At 47.7% G+C, this 17,058-nt stretch overlaps 1 protein-coding gene across 6 annotated transcripts in view; it reads right to left on the minus strand.

Annotated features, from left to right (window-relative positions):
- The window catches only part of LOC115132623 (ankyrin repeat and SAM domain-containing protein 1A-like), a 131,525-nt gene that overhangs the window by 65,806 nt on the left and 48,661 nt on the right, over positions 1 to 17,058 (minus strand). For 5 of the 6 annotated variants that reach the window (XM_065020781.1, XM_065020780.1, XM_065020783.1 and 2 more), the window contains 5 exons: positions 15,855 to 15,917; positions 15,361 to 15,487; positions 13,897 to 13,943; positions 12,579 to 12,696; positions 1,058 to 1,584 (listed from right to left, as the gene is read on the minus strand). In XM_065020781.1, coding sequence (XP_064876853.1) covers positions 1,058 to 1,584; positions 12,579 to 12,696; positions 13,897 to 13,943; positions 15,361 to 15,487; positions 15,855 to 15,917 — 882 coding nt within the window. The remainder of the gene's footprint in view (positions 1 to 1,057; positions 1,585 to 12,578; positions 12,697 to 13,896; positions 13,944 to 15,360; positions 15,488 to 15,854; positions 15,918 to 17,058) is intronic. The other variant, XM_065020779.1, reaches the window with a different exon arrangement.

Below are 17,058 nucleotides of genomic sequence, written 5' to 3' on the forward strand. Positions count from 1 at the left end.
TACACTGCCAGTTTGCAGACAAAGGATGTAAATAGTGGAAGATTTCAAGTGGATTTAACAATCCATGCAGATTGCATCTCAAAATACCATAATGGTGCAGTTACACGCGTATACAACACTGTGGATAACACTTATTCCAAATGGCTCTATTTTAGAATACTGAATGAAAAGTGTGTTCAAGGCAACCCTAAAAACAGTTGCCCATCTCCAGGGGAGCCCAGATTAGGTTGGAGTGTAACACCATGGCAACCTGAGGAGGCGGGGTCAGTCCTGAAGGGAGGATAGAGCTGCAACTCAATGACCTTCTCCTCCGCTCTCCTCGTCTCACTTTCCAACTCTTTGTCTAGGCCTATCCATCCTGTTACTTTTTCAGATCCTCCTCACTTTTTAGCCCCATCTTTTCGTCACTTCTAATCTCTCTCCTCTCCCTGGCTCTTTATTCTTTGTTATCGGCCCCTCAGACAGGGTATTTCAGTTCTGAATGGCTGGCTATATACAATTTTGAATATTATCTTCTCACTGCAGTGATAGAGCGGGTTTGGCTTCTATTTCAGCAGGGTTAATACATAGTTTAGGGGCAGGAAAACGGCAGATATGAATGAGAAAACGTGGCTAAAGAGAGGGGTGTGTGTGGATCTCACTCATGCAGGCCTAATGTTCCCGAGCCTCTCAGCTCCATGATGTCATTCTACTCTACAGCTTAACCCCTCGATAACTAGACAACAGCTCCATGATGTCATTCTACTCTACAGCTTAACCCCTCGATAACTAGACAACAGCTCCATGATGTCATTCTACTCTACAGCTTAACCCCTCGATAACTAGACAACAGCTCCATGATGTCATTCTACTCTACAGCTTAACCCCTCGATAACTAGACAACAGCTCCATGAGGAGGGCTATAATGTGACCATGTAGTGTCCTTTCACCTGTAACACTATATGGTGATGGTATGGAAGTCATCCCTGAGAACTCACCCAGGTGAGTGTATAAACTATGAATACAGAACACCATATTATAACATAAGTCCAACAGAACAGTGAAGCAAGGGTCTTACCTCGTCCCATTCAGAGGCGAAAGAGGGCGACTTCTCCAGCCGCTTCTTGGTTGCGCTGCAGTTGGAGACGGACTCACTCCGGCTGCCCAGCCCTCCCTCCTCCTCGCTAGGCGGCGATACCAGCAGGTCCGAGTCCGACTTGGAGAGGCTACGGGCCAGCTTCAGGTCCCCAGGGGGACGCATCCTGCCAGCAGGCACAGCCCCAGACCCAAAGTCCCTCATCCTGTCTCTGTCTCTGTCCCTGGGCACCCCCTTAGACACTGTGGCATAGATGGCTTTGGGGTCACAGTCTGTCAGGATGGCAGCCATGTTGATGTTTGGAGGAGGCAGAGGCGGAGCTTCTGTTGTTTTGGTGGGTACCGTTGGAGCTGGCGCCGGCTGTTGGCCTTGGCTGGACTGTGTCAGTACCCCACCTGGCAGCCTGCTGAGGGGCTCCACCTGACAGTCAAAGACAGGCGAAGAGCCGTGCAAGAGGCCTGTGAACACTTCAGGTACTGCAACTAGGTCCTGGCCGAGTAGGGAGTTATCTGTAGAGATGAGACCAGGAGAGTTAGGAGGGGAGACTAAAGAGCAGGGAGTTATCTGTAGAGATGAGAGGAGACCAGGAGAGTTAGGAGGGGAGACTAAAGAGCAGGGAGTTATCTGTAGAGATGAGAGGAGACCAGGAGAGTTAGGAGGGGAGACTGAAGAGCAGGGAGTTATCTGTAGAGATGAGAGGAGACCAGGAGAGTTAGGAGGGGAGACTGAAGAGCAGGGAGTTATCTGTAGAGATGAGAGGAGACCAGGAGAGTTAGGAGGGGAGACTGAAGAGTAGGGAGTTATCTGTAGAGATGAGACCAGGAGAGTTAGGAGGGGAGACTAAAGAGCAGGGAGTTATCTGTAGAGATGAGACCAGGAGAGTTAGGAGGGGAGACTGAAGAGCAGGGAGTTATCTGTAGAGATGAGACCAGGAGAGTTAGGAGGGGAAACTAAAGAGCAGGGAGAAATGAGTAAGGAGTAGTGAGTCAAGGCAGGCAGGAGGCTGGACTGAGACTGAAGGTAAATATCTATCAGGACTAATAACAATGTCCCCACAGCCCCAGAAACAGATCTGTGATTGTTTGAGCGTGAGAGATAAGGAGAGACGGACCTACAGAATGCTGTCCGAAGCACTGGAAGACAGATAATTCCAATCCCAGCTTGCAACCATCTCTCTGGATGTTTGGAGGTTTGTTATATTACTCAATGCTCTGCCAGTTTTTTCCCACTCCTCCATCCCTGCCTGTCTCTGTGTGTGTCTCACTCCCTTTGAGATAATCAGCAGCAGCCCCTGTTTGAGGTCAAGTTCCACAGAAATGATACAGCACTGAGGAATCCTCGCAGGAAATCAGCAAAGGAAGAAACCGGATGGTAGCAAGACAACAAGCATTCTGCAGAATCTGTGCGCACACACACACACGGACACGCGCACGGACACACGCGCACGGACACACGCGCACGGACACACGCGCACGGACACACGCGCACGGACACACACACACGGACACACACACACGGACACACACACACGGACACACACACGGACACACACACGGACACACACGGACACACACACGGACACACACGGACACACGCGCACGGACACACACACACGCGCGCACGGACACACACACACGCGCACGGACACACACACACGCACGGACACACACGCACGGACACACGCACGGACACACGCACGGACACACGCACGGACACACGCACGGACACACGCACGGACACACGCACGGACACACGCACGGACACACGGACGGACACACGGACACACACACGGACACGCGCACACACGGACACGCGCACGGACACACACACGGACACACGCACACGGACACACGCACGGACACACGCACGGACACACCCACACGGGGACACACACGGGGACACACACACACACATGGACACACACATGGACACAGACAGAAACACAAGAACAAACAGGAACTTACTTCTTCTGCTTTGAGCTATAGCATGAAAACAATCCCTGTTTACAGATCCTGTACAGCCAATCCAGTTGAAAACAATACGCTTTTCCCCTCACAACAACAGGCCCTCTTTCTCTCCCCCTCAAAGGAGACACTGACACCCAAGCCTGTTTTTCCACCATCAAATCGACCACCGGATGAGAGTTGAGCCAGGTTGTGCCTCTGTTCCCCTTCTGCCTGTCAAGCTCCCCCTCTGTCCCTCCCTTCTTGTACTTCTCCCTGAGCCGGAGCTGTGTAAACCAAAGCTACGTAGAGCTGTAGCTGTGTGAGCTCTTTGCCTGCCTGTCCCAACTCACTAGCCGCTGACTGCATCTCTGGGATTGTAACTCTGGGATCACTCCATCCACTCTGTCTGACTCTCAGCCACCATCCTGATAATCAGGCTTCTGACACATGGTTAATGTGTGTGTGTGTTTGTGTTGGAAATTGGGTAGGGGGGCTGTTGTGTCGTGCTGCCCTGTGTGTGTGTCCTCATTGCCAATTCCGGTGAGAGGGTCGTGGTGTTTGGTGACAGGGAAACTGGGACAGTGTCAGTGACGTCACAGCGGGGCAGTGGCCCCTTCAGTGTGTTTTAGTTTGTCCTTCAGAGAAAAAGACAGCTACAAAAAGACTGCAGTTACTCCAAGCTTTCTAATGAAGCTCTCTCTCAACAGGACATAGTGTTTCGAATACCATTCAGTCATTCAAACAGCTCTCAAAACAATACATTCAACTCTAAAAAGAGCTCCGTTAGAGATGAATATCTGTCCAGGTGAAATAGTAATAGTTACTCCACCCTGTTTGTCAGCTCACAGTTCAACTAGGAGCTGGTACACTTTGCTCTATGCACTGTTTAGCTGTCCAGTACCAACGCCCTGTGCCCAGTACCAACGCCCTGTGCCCAGTACCAACGCCCTGTGCCCAGTACCAACGCCCTGTGCCCAGTACCAACACCCTGTGCCCATCTACGCTCAGCTGCCTACTACTCAATTTGGAAAGATATGTGCGTGTGTGTCTGTGTGTGTGTGTGTGTATAAACATATGGAGAGACCACAGCCAAACACCCACCCTGTCCTTGGCAGCTGGAGAGTGTGAATGACTAATGAGCGAATCACTATGGCTCCCTTCAACAATCCCCTAGTGTGTTCAACCAACAGGACCCAGACTACAACACCCATGATCCAACGGTCCGACCGGGGCTGGAAACATTGAGACATATGGATATTTACACTGCTTTTATGGAGGGATGAGGTCACTGGTGAGAGAACACACGTGTGTGTGTGTGTGTTTCATTTGGTTGCCTTGTGAGCAGTGATGTCATGTTAATTCTACAGTTACTGTTGCATTGATGTCACAGAGAGACAGTATGTATTTATTTATTTACAGCCCCTGGGGAAATAGCTTTTCTGTACTAAGAGTGGAGAGCATTTTTAGCTCTGTATGTCATTTGTTAGAATGACATTTAAAACTACAGGCGCAAAACTATTGAGATTCTGACCTCAATCTTAATTGACGTTATACGTTAGTGGGGAACCTGTGTATATGTGATAGAAACTGAGAATGTAATGGACATTGTTGATGTTAAACTGACATACATTGATTAGTCTGTTTGGGTGCTCGAGAACATCCCAATTCTAGTCATTCACTATAAGTGCAAGGCCAGGATGGGCAGTGTGCTCCACTCTCCACAGGTCCCACAGCAGGCAGAAACCACTAAACACAGCTGTGGTTCTCACTACAGTCAAGCTAGCAAACAGATATGCACTGAGAGTTTAGCAGGCTATCATCTATCTAGTGATGCTAGCCTCTCCTGTGTGAGTTCACTCTGGCCAAGGCCACATAACCTGATAGTCATAAGATATGTCTATGGCAGATAACTTTATCACTTTTCAGTATGTGAAATCTCTTCTACACCCAATTGACTGTGCGTTAGAGTAGGGCACTGTGATGTTAGATGCCTGTGAAACAGGAGGCATGTGGAATCTGTTGGGCATCCTCTGTGATTCCTTCCTTCAGAGGAAGGCAGTGTGTGTGTGTGACAGGTGCTCTGCCTGCTCTATGCTGCTGCTGACAAGGCATGTCTCCATCACACACACAGCCTCAATGGGGGAGAGATGTGAAGGGGCAGGGGTTAAGAGGAGCAGGGCCCTAATCCCAATCCCTGAGAGGCAGCTGCTTTCAGATGGTAATGGAGAGGGACTGGGCATACCTGTTTATATTAGAGTCCCCAAACAGCACACATCTCTATCATAGACACAGTCCCCAAACAGCACACATCTCTATCACAGACACGGTCCCCAAACAGCACACATCTCTATCACAGACACAGTCCCCAAACAACACACATCTATCAGACACAGTCCCCAAACAGCACACATCTCTATCACAGACACAGTCCCCAAACAGCACACATCTCTATCACAGACACAGTCCCCAAACAGCACACATCTCTATCACAGACACAGTCCCCAAACAGCACACATCTCTATCACAGACACAGTCCCCAAACAGCACACATCTCTATCACAGACACAGTCCCCAAACAGCACACATCTCTATCACAGACACAGTCCCCAAACAGCACACATCTCTATCCCAGACACAGTCCCCAAACAGCACACATCTCTATCACAGACACAGTCCCCAAACAGCACACATCTCTATCACAGACACAGTCCCCAAACAGCACACATCTCTATCACAGACACAGTCCCCAAACAGCACACATCTATCAGACACAGTCCCCAAACAGCACACATCTCTATCACAGACACAGTCCCCAAACAGCACACATCTATCAGACACAGTCCCCAAACAGCACACATCTCTATCACAGACACAGTCCCCAAACAGCACACATCTATCAGACACAGTCCCCAAACAGCACACATCTCTATCACAGACACAGTCCCAAAACAGCACACATCTATCAGACACAGTCCCCAAACAGCACACATCTCTATCACAGACACAGTCCCCAAACAGCACACATCTCTATCACAGACACAGTCCCCAAACAGCACACATCTCTATCACAGACACAGTCCCCAAACAGCACACATCTATCAGACACAGTCCCCAAACAGCACACATCTCTATCATAGACACAGTCCCCAAACAGCACACATCTCTATCACAGACACAGTCCCCAAACAGCACACATCTATCAGACACAGTCCCCAAACAACACACATCTCTATCACAGACACAGTCCCCAAACAGCACACATCTCTATCACAGACACAGTCCCCAAACATCTATCAGACACAGTCCCCAAACAGCACACATCTCTATCACAGACACAGTCCCCAAACAGCACACATCTATCAGACACAGTCCCCAAACAGCACACATCTCTATCACAGACACAGTCCCCAAACAGCACACATCTCTATCACAGACACAGTCCCCAAACAGCACACATCTCTATCACAGACACAGTCCCCAAACAGCACACATCTATCAGACACAGTCCCCAAACAGCACACATCTCTATCACAGACACAGTCCCCAAACAGCACACATCTCTATCATAGACACAGTCCCCAAACAGCACACATCTCTATCAGACACAGTCCCCAAACAGCACACATCTATCACAGACACAGCATGCTTAGCTATGTGTCGCTATGTGTCTGTGTTTGCATGATTATGTCCTGCTTGGATATGCATGAGCCTGCTATGGTGTTCGTATGAGAGAACGGGCAAACGCAGCAAGATAAACAAAGAACTAGACAGCAAGATGGAAGAGGATAAGATAAAGATTGTCCAATCTCCAACCAATGCATAAAGTGTACAACGTTGCATTTCTAGTAGTGTAAGTAGGCTGGAGGTTCTTAGATAATAATACAGTGTATGGTCAAATCTGACCAAGAATTCTGTTCCATGTAACAAACCAGATTAGTTTTCTTCAGCTCGCTTGGCAGAGAATGTCAATTCAGCCTGATCTAAACAAGCCTAATCCAGGCCCAGAGCTGCTGGGCCTCTGGAATGCCAATCATACACTCCCAGGCAGCACTAATCCAACCCTAGCAATCTCACTCCGCAGTCAGATGCTAATGCATTTCTTCCATTACAGTTACAGCGACATGCACGGGTTATGTTCGGCCAAGTCTGGCGTGTTTCTCAAGCAAATGTCCTGTCTCCTTTGGCTCCTCGGAGTCAGAGAAGAGCACAGAGCTGCTCGTGACCCAGTAGCTGTAACTAGAGTATAGCAGTGAGACATCTGGGACCATGGGGATAGAAGGATGTTGGATTGGAGCACATTTAACAAATCTGATCTAACAATAAGGATGTTTGTCAAATCCATCATGATTTTCGTAACAGGCCCACAATGTGTTTTCACTGCATAAGATTTAGAAGTTGTCCCTTTTCAGGTTTAGAAGAAGTGACTGCTAAATGGTAACTTGTGTTCGTATAAAATGATAGCCTAGCGAAATCAGTGGTGGCAGTCAAAGTTGTTTTTAAATGTAATGCAGTTGATTTGTGAAAATAACATGAACATGTATTAGGGTTGACATCCATACAGCATTATCCTCCAATTTTTACCTCAACATAGTGTGAAATACACATCTAAACAACAGCCTAAATGTAGAATCATTTTGCCTGGGGGCAATGAGGACATTCGGGATCTTTCCCCAATGGCATCTTTCCTCCACACGTTTCCATGGCATTTCCATTTTTTTCCGGCACTGAGCAACTTCTGGCACGCGTCTACTGTGAACACTTAGGCTGTACCTGCTTTGAGTTACAGTTATAACAGTAGGCTACTATGGCTATTTGATCATAACGTAGGCCTATCATAGCGGCCCACTATCAAAAACAATGGAGAAAATGTATCCCATAACATTTTAACATGGAAATAGCTGTTCTATCATTCAGCCTACAGTAGCAGCCAATGTGTGGTATTTAATGTAGGCCTACATTCCTTGAGGCTTATGCAGGGTTTGACATTAAGCTGTTTATCCACTTGTCATTCAGACAAGGTGACTGAAAATGTGTTGATTTATGCAAGAAAATACTTTACAAAATAAAGTTAAAGTACTAATGTCAATATGCCTTGTATACTGTTGTTCAGGTTAGTTATCATTGTTTTAGTTCACAATGGACCCCCTAGTTCCACTCTTCATACCCCTGATAACTCCTTTGTCCCACCTCCCACACATGCGGTGACCTCACCCATTACAACCAGCATGTCCAGAGATACAACCTCTCTCATCATCACCCGGGGCCTGGGCTTACCTCCGCTGTACCCGCACCCCACCATACCCCTGTCTGCGCATTATGCCCTGAATATATTCTACCATGCCCAGAAACCTGCTCCTCTTATTCTCTGTCCCCAACGCTCTAGGCGACCAGTTTTGATAGCCTTTAGCCGCACCCTCATACTACTCCTTCTCTGTTCCGCGGGTGATGTGAAGGTAAACCCAGGCCCTGCATGTCCCCAGGCACCCTCATTTGTTGACTTCTGTGATCGAAAAAGCCTTGGTTTCATGCATGTCAACATCAGAAGCCTCCTCCCTAAGTTTGTTTTACTCACTGCTTTAGCACACTCTGCTAACCCTGATGTCCTTGCTGTGTCTGAATCCTGGCTCAGGAAGGCCACCAAAAATTCAGAGATTTCCATACCCAACTATAACATCTTCCGTCAAGATACAACTGCCAAAGGGGGAGGAGTTGCAGTCTACTGCAGAGATAGCCTGCAAAGTAATGTCATACTTTCCAGGTCCATACCCAAACAGTTCAAACTACTAATTTTGAAAATTACTCTCTCCAGAAATAAGTCTCTCACTGTTGCCGCCTGCTACCGACCCCCCCTCAGCTCCCAGCTGTGCCCTGGACACCATTTGTGAATTGATCGCCCCCCCATCTAGCTTCAGAGTTTGTTCTGTTAGGTGACCTAAACTGGGATATGCTTAACACCCCGGCAGTCCTACAATCTAAGCTAGATGCCCTCAATCTCACACAAATCATCAAGGAACCCACCAGGTACAACCCTAACTCTGTAAACAAGGGCACCCTCATAGACGTCATCCTGACCAACTGGCCCTCCAAATACACCTCCGCTGTCTTCAACCAGGATCTCAGCGATCACTGCCTCATTGCCTGTATCCGCTACGGAGCCGCAGTCAAACGACCACCCTCATCACTGTCAAACGCTCCCTAAAACACTTCTGTGAGCAGGCCTTCCTAATCGACCTGGCCCGGGTATCCTGGAAGGACATTGACCTCATCCCGTCAGTTGAGGATGCCTGGTCATTCTTTAAAAGTAACTTCCTCTCCATTTTAGATAAGCATGCTCCGTTCAAAAAATGCAGAACCAAGAACAGATACAGCCCTTGGTTCACTCCAGACCTGACTGCCCTCGACCAGCACAAAAACATCCTGTGGCGGACTGCAATAGCATCGAATAGTCCCTGTGATATGCAACTGTTCAGGGAAGTCAGGAACCAATACACGCAGTCAGTCAGGAAAGCTAAGGCCAGCTTCTTCAGGCAGAAGTTTTCATCCTGTAGCTCCAACTCCAAAAAGTTCTGGGACACTGTGAAGTCCATGGAGAACAAGAGCACCTCCTCCCAGCTGCCCACTGCACAGAGGTTAAGTAACACGGTCACCACCGATAAATCCATGATTATCGAAAACTTCAATAAGCATTTCTCAACGGCTGGCCATGCCTTCCGCCTGGCTTCTCCAACCTCGGCCAACAGCTCCGCCCCCCCCGCAGCTCCTCGCCCAAGCCTCTCCAGGTTCTCCTTTACCCAAATCCAGATAGCAGATGTTCTGAAAGAGCTCCAAAACCTGGACCCGTACAAATCAGCTGGGCTTGACAATCTGGACCCTCTATTTCTGAAACTATCCGCCGCCATTGTCGCAACCCCTATTACCAGCCTGTTCAACCTCTCTTTCATATTGTCCGAGATCCCCAAGGATTGAAAGCTGCCGCAGTCATCCCCCTCATCAAAGGGGGAGACACCCTGGACCCAAACTGTTACAGACCTATATCCATCCTGCCCTGCCTATCTAAGGTCTTCGAAAGCCAAGTCAACAAACCGGTCACTGACCATCTCGAATCCCACCGTACCTTCTCCGCTGTGCAATCTGGTTTCCGAGCCGGTCACGGGTGCACCTCAGCCACACTCAAGGTACTAAACGATATCATAACCGCCATCGATAAAAGACAGTACTGTGCAGCCGACTTCATCGACCTTGCCAAGGCCTTCGACTCTGTCAATCACCATATTCTTATCGGCAGACTCAGTAGCCTCGGTTTTTCGGATGACTGCCTTGCCTGGTTCACCAATTACTTTGCAGACAGAGTTCAGTGTGTCAAATCGGAGGGCATGCTGTCCGGTCCTCTGGCAGTCTCTATGGGGGTGCCACAGGGTTCAATTCTCGGGCCGACTCTTTTCTCTGTATATATCAATGATGTTGCTCTTGCTGCGGGCGATTCCCTGATCCACCTCTACGCAGACAACACCATTCTATATACTTTCGGCCCGTCATTGGACACTGTGCTATCTAACCTCCAAACGAGCTTCAATGCCATACAACACTCCTTCCGTGGCCTCCAACTGCTCTTAAACGCTAGTAAAACCAAATGCATGCTTTTCAACTGATCGCTGCCTGGACCCGCATGCCCGACTAGCATCACCACCCTGGATGGTTCCGACCTTGAATATGTGGACATCTATAAGTACCTAGGTGTCTGGCTAGACTGCAAACTCTCCTTCCAGACTCATATCAAACATCTCCAATCGAAAATCAAATCAAGAGTCGGCTTTCTATTCCGCAACAAAGCCTCCTTCACTCACGCCGCCAAGCTTACCCTAGTAAAACTGACTATCCTACCGATCCTCGACTTCGGCGATGTCATCTACAAAATGGCTTCCAACACTCTACTCAGCAAACTGGATGCAGTCTATCACAGTGCCATCCGTTTTGTCACTAAAGCACCTTATACCACCCACCACTGCGACTTGTATGCTCTAGTCGGCTGGCCCTCGCTACATATTCGTCGCCAGACCCACTGGCTCCAGGTCATCTACAAGTCCATGCTAGGTAAAGCTCCGCCTTATCTCAGTTCACTGGTCACGATGGCAACACCCATCCGTAGCACGCGCTCCAGCAGGTGTATCTCATTGATCATCCCTAAAGCCAACACCTCATTCGGCCGCCTTTCGTTCCAGTACTCTGCTGCCTGTGACTGGAACGAATTGCAAAATCGCTGAAGTTGGAGACTTTTATCTCCCTCACCAACTTCAAACATCAGCTATCTGAGCAGCTAACCGATCGCTGCAGCTGTACATAGTCTATTGGTAAATAGCCCACCCATTTTCACCTACCTCATCCCCATACTGTTTTATTTATTTACTTTTCTGCTCTTTTGCACACCAATATCTCTACCTGTACATGACCATCTGATCATTTATCACTCCAGTGTTAATCTGCAAAATTTTAATTATTCGCCTACCTCATGCCTTTTGCACACATTGTATATAGACTCCCCCTTTTTTTTCTACTGTGTTATTGACTTGTTAATTGTTTACTCCATGTGTAACTCTGTGTTGTCTGTTCACACTGCTATGCTTTATCTTGGCCAGGTCGCAGTTGCAAATGAGAACTTGTTCTCAACTAGCCTACCTGGTTAAATAAAGGTGAAATAAAAAATAAATACAAATATTACGATACCATTATTACAGAGAATCAGACAAATTGTTACCCTCTGCCTATTGGCTACTTAGCTTGTTCGAGCTTGTCTCAAAATACAACACTGCCCCTTTAAGACTGAAAAATAAATGCTCTTCACCTGACTCACTTTTCAAAGATGGCTAGAAATGACATAATTTGTGGACTTGAAGGAAGCAACCACTCCCCCATTGGTGTGATATAACTAGGCTAAAAACTCACTTACTAGCAAAGAATATGAACAAATGTTCACACGTGGCTACATGCAGCTCTTGCTTTGATCTCAAAACAAACATCTACTCACCACCACTTATGGTGTAAACACGGTCCATTTCAAAGGAATGGCACAGATCCATATATGGCAATGGTCTATTTGCATATCGGTATACTGCAGCTCTGATTGGTTAAGCCGCACTGGTCTGTATAGTATGGGCTGAGTCTTGCCTGTCAATGCAATAGAATCCTACTCCGGTGCCTACAAGAAAGTCTCTTCCATAGTTAGTTTTGCATACTAAGTCTTGCATAGTCCGTTTTGTTTCAGTTTGTTGCATTGAAGTTGGCTTATATTGGCAATTCCCACAATAGAGGGACACGCTGACAGTGTTAACTAAAGGGGAAAATTAGAAAGTTAAGTGAAGTTCAATCTCGCGCTTCTCTGCAGGCTGATATTTCTTCTGCTTGTCAGTCCCGTGGGAGCTGTGTGCCCACGCACACGCGCAGCTTAGAGGGAACATGGCCCTTTACTGCATCTATGGTCAATGTGGAGCTTAGAAACAAGCACATCTCTCCCACCTGGGACTGCCATCCAGAAGGTAGAGCATGTAGAGGGTGGAACTCACCGCCAGTGGAGCGGAGTCCCGTCCGTCCAGGCCCAACCACAGAAGGTCCGGGGAGCTTCAGAGTGTTGTCCGTTTCGCCTGGTGGTCTGAGGTCACTAGGGGCAGTGGGCTTCTGCTGCTGGAGGAGACCAGGGGGGAGATGAGCACACTAACAGCTGTCAATCCCAACTAAAACCACCATCACAGCATAGCAGACGATTAGCACAGCCCGAATTAGCCCCACACTATGATATTAAATTAAGAAAGCGTCCCAGTGATTGCTTCCACGTTGCCGTGCATCATCATTCCTAATATGGATGATAGCCTCAGATGGCTGGCTGCTGATTAGAACACAGAGGACACCAGCCATTCAGCCAGCGAGCCAATCAGCCACACAGAGACTCGTTGGGAAAAAAAACGAGGCAGCAAAGGTAGAGTTGCTCCAAATAAGAACCTCAGGGGAAGAAAAAACAGATTTGAGATGAGGTTATGGGAGGAGGGGGGAGAGCAACGCAAATAAAACCCTGTGGCAGCTAACTGTATAATAAAAAGGCAGTATAAATAGATATGATAGGATAATAAATAGAAAAGACAGCTTTATAGGGCCCTCCAGTTACATTCGATGAGACGGGGATAGGAAAAGGGGAATTAAAAGGGATGGAAAGGAAAGCGAGGTGGAGAGAGGGAGGAGAGGAGTGAGGGGAGAGGCTGTAACTCTCCCGGAGTCCCGGTGGCCAGGGTTGGCTATTAAACAGAGACACAGACTGTCACGAGGACCTCAGTCAGGGAGACATATTTCCTGATGAAGTACCTGTATGTAAGATATTCATCCTCGCAGGATGGAGCAGTACCATGGTGTAAAAATACATGTTTAGGGGAAAAGGTCAGACGCCATGGTTCGATTTCATGTCAAAGCAGAACGTGGAGGAGCCCAGGGACCTTTATTTAGGTCTTTGTCCATGTCTTTCTCTGTGTAAGCAGTGTGTCACACAGGAGAAAAGATCATTGGAAATGTGTTTTTTGCATATCCTACTCTCCCTGAGACACCCTTAGAGTGTGGGGTCACGGCCACATGATCAATTAGGGTTAAGTGCCTTGCTCAAGGGCACATCGGAAGATTTGTCCTATTAATGGCTTTTCTGTTACTGGCCCAATGCTCCAACTGCTAGGCTACCTGGTGTCCTGATATGTAGCTACTAGAGGTAAATAACATCTTATTAATCACACAGCGTTCCAGAGCACAGGTGAGTCAGATGACAGGCAGCATGGCAGCCATGGTGGGATGAGGGGAGAGATGGAGGGATGAGATGGAGGGATGAGATGGAGATGCAGGTCATACCTGAGGTAGGAGACTGTTGGAAGACTGTTTGACTGTAGTGTTCCCATCTGGGGAGGCAGGATAGACAGCAGTTAGTTAGGTCATCATGAGTAAGGTAGTACAACCATCATATTTCATTTCTATTCAATGTATTCAATCTCAAGACTGCCAGGGATGATATTATGCAAAGTGAATAGGAAAGGGAAGTATAATAAAGCTCATGTTTTATGCACATGGTATTGTGGGTAGTATTGGAGACAATGGCCAGACAGACACTCAGACAGACACTCAGACAGACACTTTTAAAACAGAAAGAAGAGCAGACAATTAAGCAGCCAGCAAAGATGAGCCTTCCTCAAACCAACCCATTAAACATCTTAACAACATTACAGAGGAACGCAAGTCAAGGGCTGGACATCTAGTCATTCATCTAAATAAAAGGGGAAGTGATTACATCAGCAATCAGGCTCTCCACATTAATTTCTATGACACTGTTTAGTGACACACAATTCATTTATTAGGAATGTGACAGAACAGAAAGCCTGGGGGACGGTTTAAAAACATTCATATCAACAGACAGGGACTCCAATGTGCTGTTAATTAAATCCCATGTAATCCAATGAAACGCACTGTCATTCAAAAGCCAAAGCTAAGGAATGAGTCCTCTGATACAGCTATGACCATCCTGAGTAGGATATCACACATTAGCATATTCCAAGCTCTCTCCTACTGATGCCGTTGAGGTTAAACCTGAGCTGTATTTGGGTAAAGGGTTACAACCAGACAGAGTGGAAGCAGGAGGGGTTTAGGGAGCGGTTGGAAAACTGACCCCTTCTCCATTCCATCCCTGGTGTAATGCTGCTAGGAATGAGGGGTGACACTTTGCAAAGCACTAGGGAGGGGGCATGTGGGTGGAGTGGGGGAGAGGTTGCAAGTGCTCCTTATTCTTCAGGCTGAGGGAGCAGTGTTTTATTACATTTACATTACATTTAAGTCATTTAGCAGACGCTCTTATCCAGAGCGACTTACAAATTGGTGCATTCACCTTATGACATCCAGTGGAACAGTAGTGCATCTAAATCTTTTAAGGGGGGGGGGGGGGGGGTGAGAGGGATTACTTTATCCTATCCTAGGTATTCCTTAAAGAGGTGGGGTTTCAGGTGTCTCCGGAAGGTGGTGATTGACTCCGCTGTCCTGGCGTCGTGAGGGAGTTTGTTCCACCATTGGGGGGCCAGAGCAGCGAACAGTTTTGACTGGGCTGAGCGGGAACTGTACTTCCTCAGTGGTAGGGAGGCGAGCAGGCCAGAGGTGGATGAACGCAGTGCCCTTGTTTGGGTGTAGGGCCTGATCAGAGCCTGGAGGTACTGAGGTGCCGTTCCCCTCACAGCTCACATCATATTCCATCAATCCATGAAGGGATTTGAATATCATCCTTGATCCAATCCAAATCACTTTCTACACCCCTTGTCCTGTCTAAGTGTGTACCTTTCTGGGATGGGGGGTCCAGTGCGGACTGGGGGACTTTGGTCTGGGCGGACAGCAGCAGTTCATACGTGTGATCCTCCTCCTCAGTCTCCCCCCTCTCATTGATGCTGCTGTTAGTGAATAGGGCCTGTGAGGGAGAGATGGGAGACAGGGTCAGCACAGTACAGAACACCCATACCACCTCTGTTAGGCTTGTGCAGTATTAATCTCAAACTGTCCTGTGACGCTGAGGACTCATACAGTGAGATAAGTCACTCCACAGTGCCCTCTCATGGTTGTACTAGACCTTACGGTCATCCACACAGTCCTTAGCTCGTTCCTTACACACAAAACTAGCAAGAACTAATTGATTGCTTTGGCCAAAAGTAATGGAAAGGGGGATACCTAGTCAGTTGCACAACTGAATGCCTTCGACCGAATGAGTCTTCCGCATTTAACCCAACCATTACAACATGGTCCATCAAAACAGAGCTTTAATGACCATAGATTCTGACCTCTGAGCTAAGCTCCTCCACATGGCCTGGGGCAGGTTGGGATTGGTGAGCCAGCCGGTCTTTCTGTAATTGACAAACAGAGAACGAAATCACTGACTGTGCTCAGACATTAGCTTGACACATATCTTGAAGTACTGTAGAAGGTCGGTTGAACTGGAACATTGAAATCAAACAAAGATTTCAACACTAGAAAAGCTGAGAGCGTGTCATGTGGACGCAAAACTAATGTACTTTTCTAATTATACATTTTAGTCATGTCCTCCCCCCGCCCACGTACTTTTCCTAAGTAAGTCTAGATAACACACTAATTATTTTCATCTTGATATCACAAGCAGAATTTGTTTTATAAGCCGTTTTAAGAGGACATGTTGGTTTTTTATGCCTACCTTCATTCAATGGCACTACACTCACTGGCCAGTTTATTGGGTACACCCATCTAGTACCGGGTCGGACACCCCTTTACCTCCATGCAGCCGTGATGGCATCACGCCGTTGCTGCAGATTGGACGGAGGTACATTCAAGCTGTGAACAGCCTGTTCCATCTCATCCCAAAGAGGCTCTAGTGGGTTGAGGTCTGGGGTCTGCATTGGCCACTCAAGTAAACTGAACTCGCTGTGATGTTCCAGGTGATGTTTATCCACTCCTCAATTGTCCAGTGTTAGTGATCACATGCCCACCGGAGCCACTTCTTCTTGTTTTTAGCTGATAGGAGTGGAACACGGTGTGGTCGTCTGCTGCAATAACCCATCCGTGACCAGGACCTACGAGATGTGCATTCTAAGATACTGTTCTGCACACCACTGTTCTACTGCACAGCTATTTGTCTGTGGTCAGCCTGTTAGCTTGCACCATTCTTGCCATTCTCCTTGGACTTCTCCCATCAACAAGCTGTATTTTTGTTTGTCGAGGCCATTTCTGAGATACTGGATCCGGCACGCCTGGACTCGACGATCATACCACGCTCAAAGTCGCTTAGGTCACTCGTTTTTCCCATTCAAATGTTCAATCGAACAGTAACTGAATGCCTCGATGCCTGTCTGCCTGATTTATATAGCAAGCCACGGCCATGTTTCTCACCGTCTGTAGGCGCGATCCATTTTTGTGAATGGGGTGGTGTACCTAATACACTGGTCGGTGAGTGTATATCGAAACTAATTTCACACATACAACTAGCTTAAGAGTTATCTTAAGACAAGATTACAT

Source organism: Oncorhynchus nerka, linkage group LG7, assembly GCF_034236695.1.
Source record: "Oncorhynchus nerka isolate Pitt River linkage group LG7, Oner_Uvic_2.0, whole genome shotgun sequence".
NCBI classification, from domain to species: Eukaryota; Metazoa; Chordata; class Actinopteri; order Salmoniformes; family Salmonidae; genus Oncorhynchus; species Oncorhynchus nerka.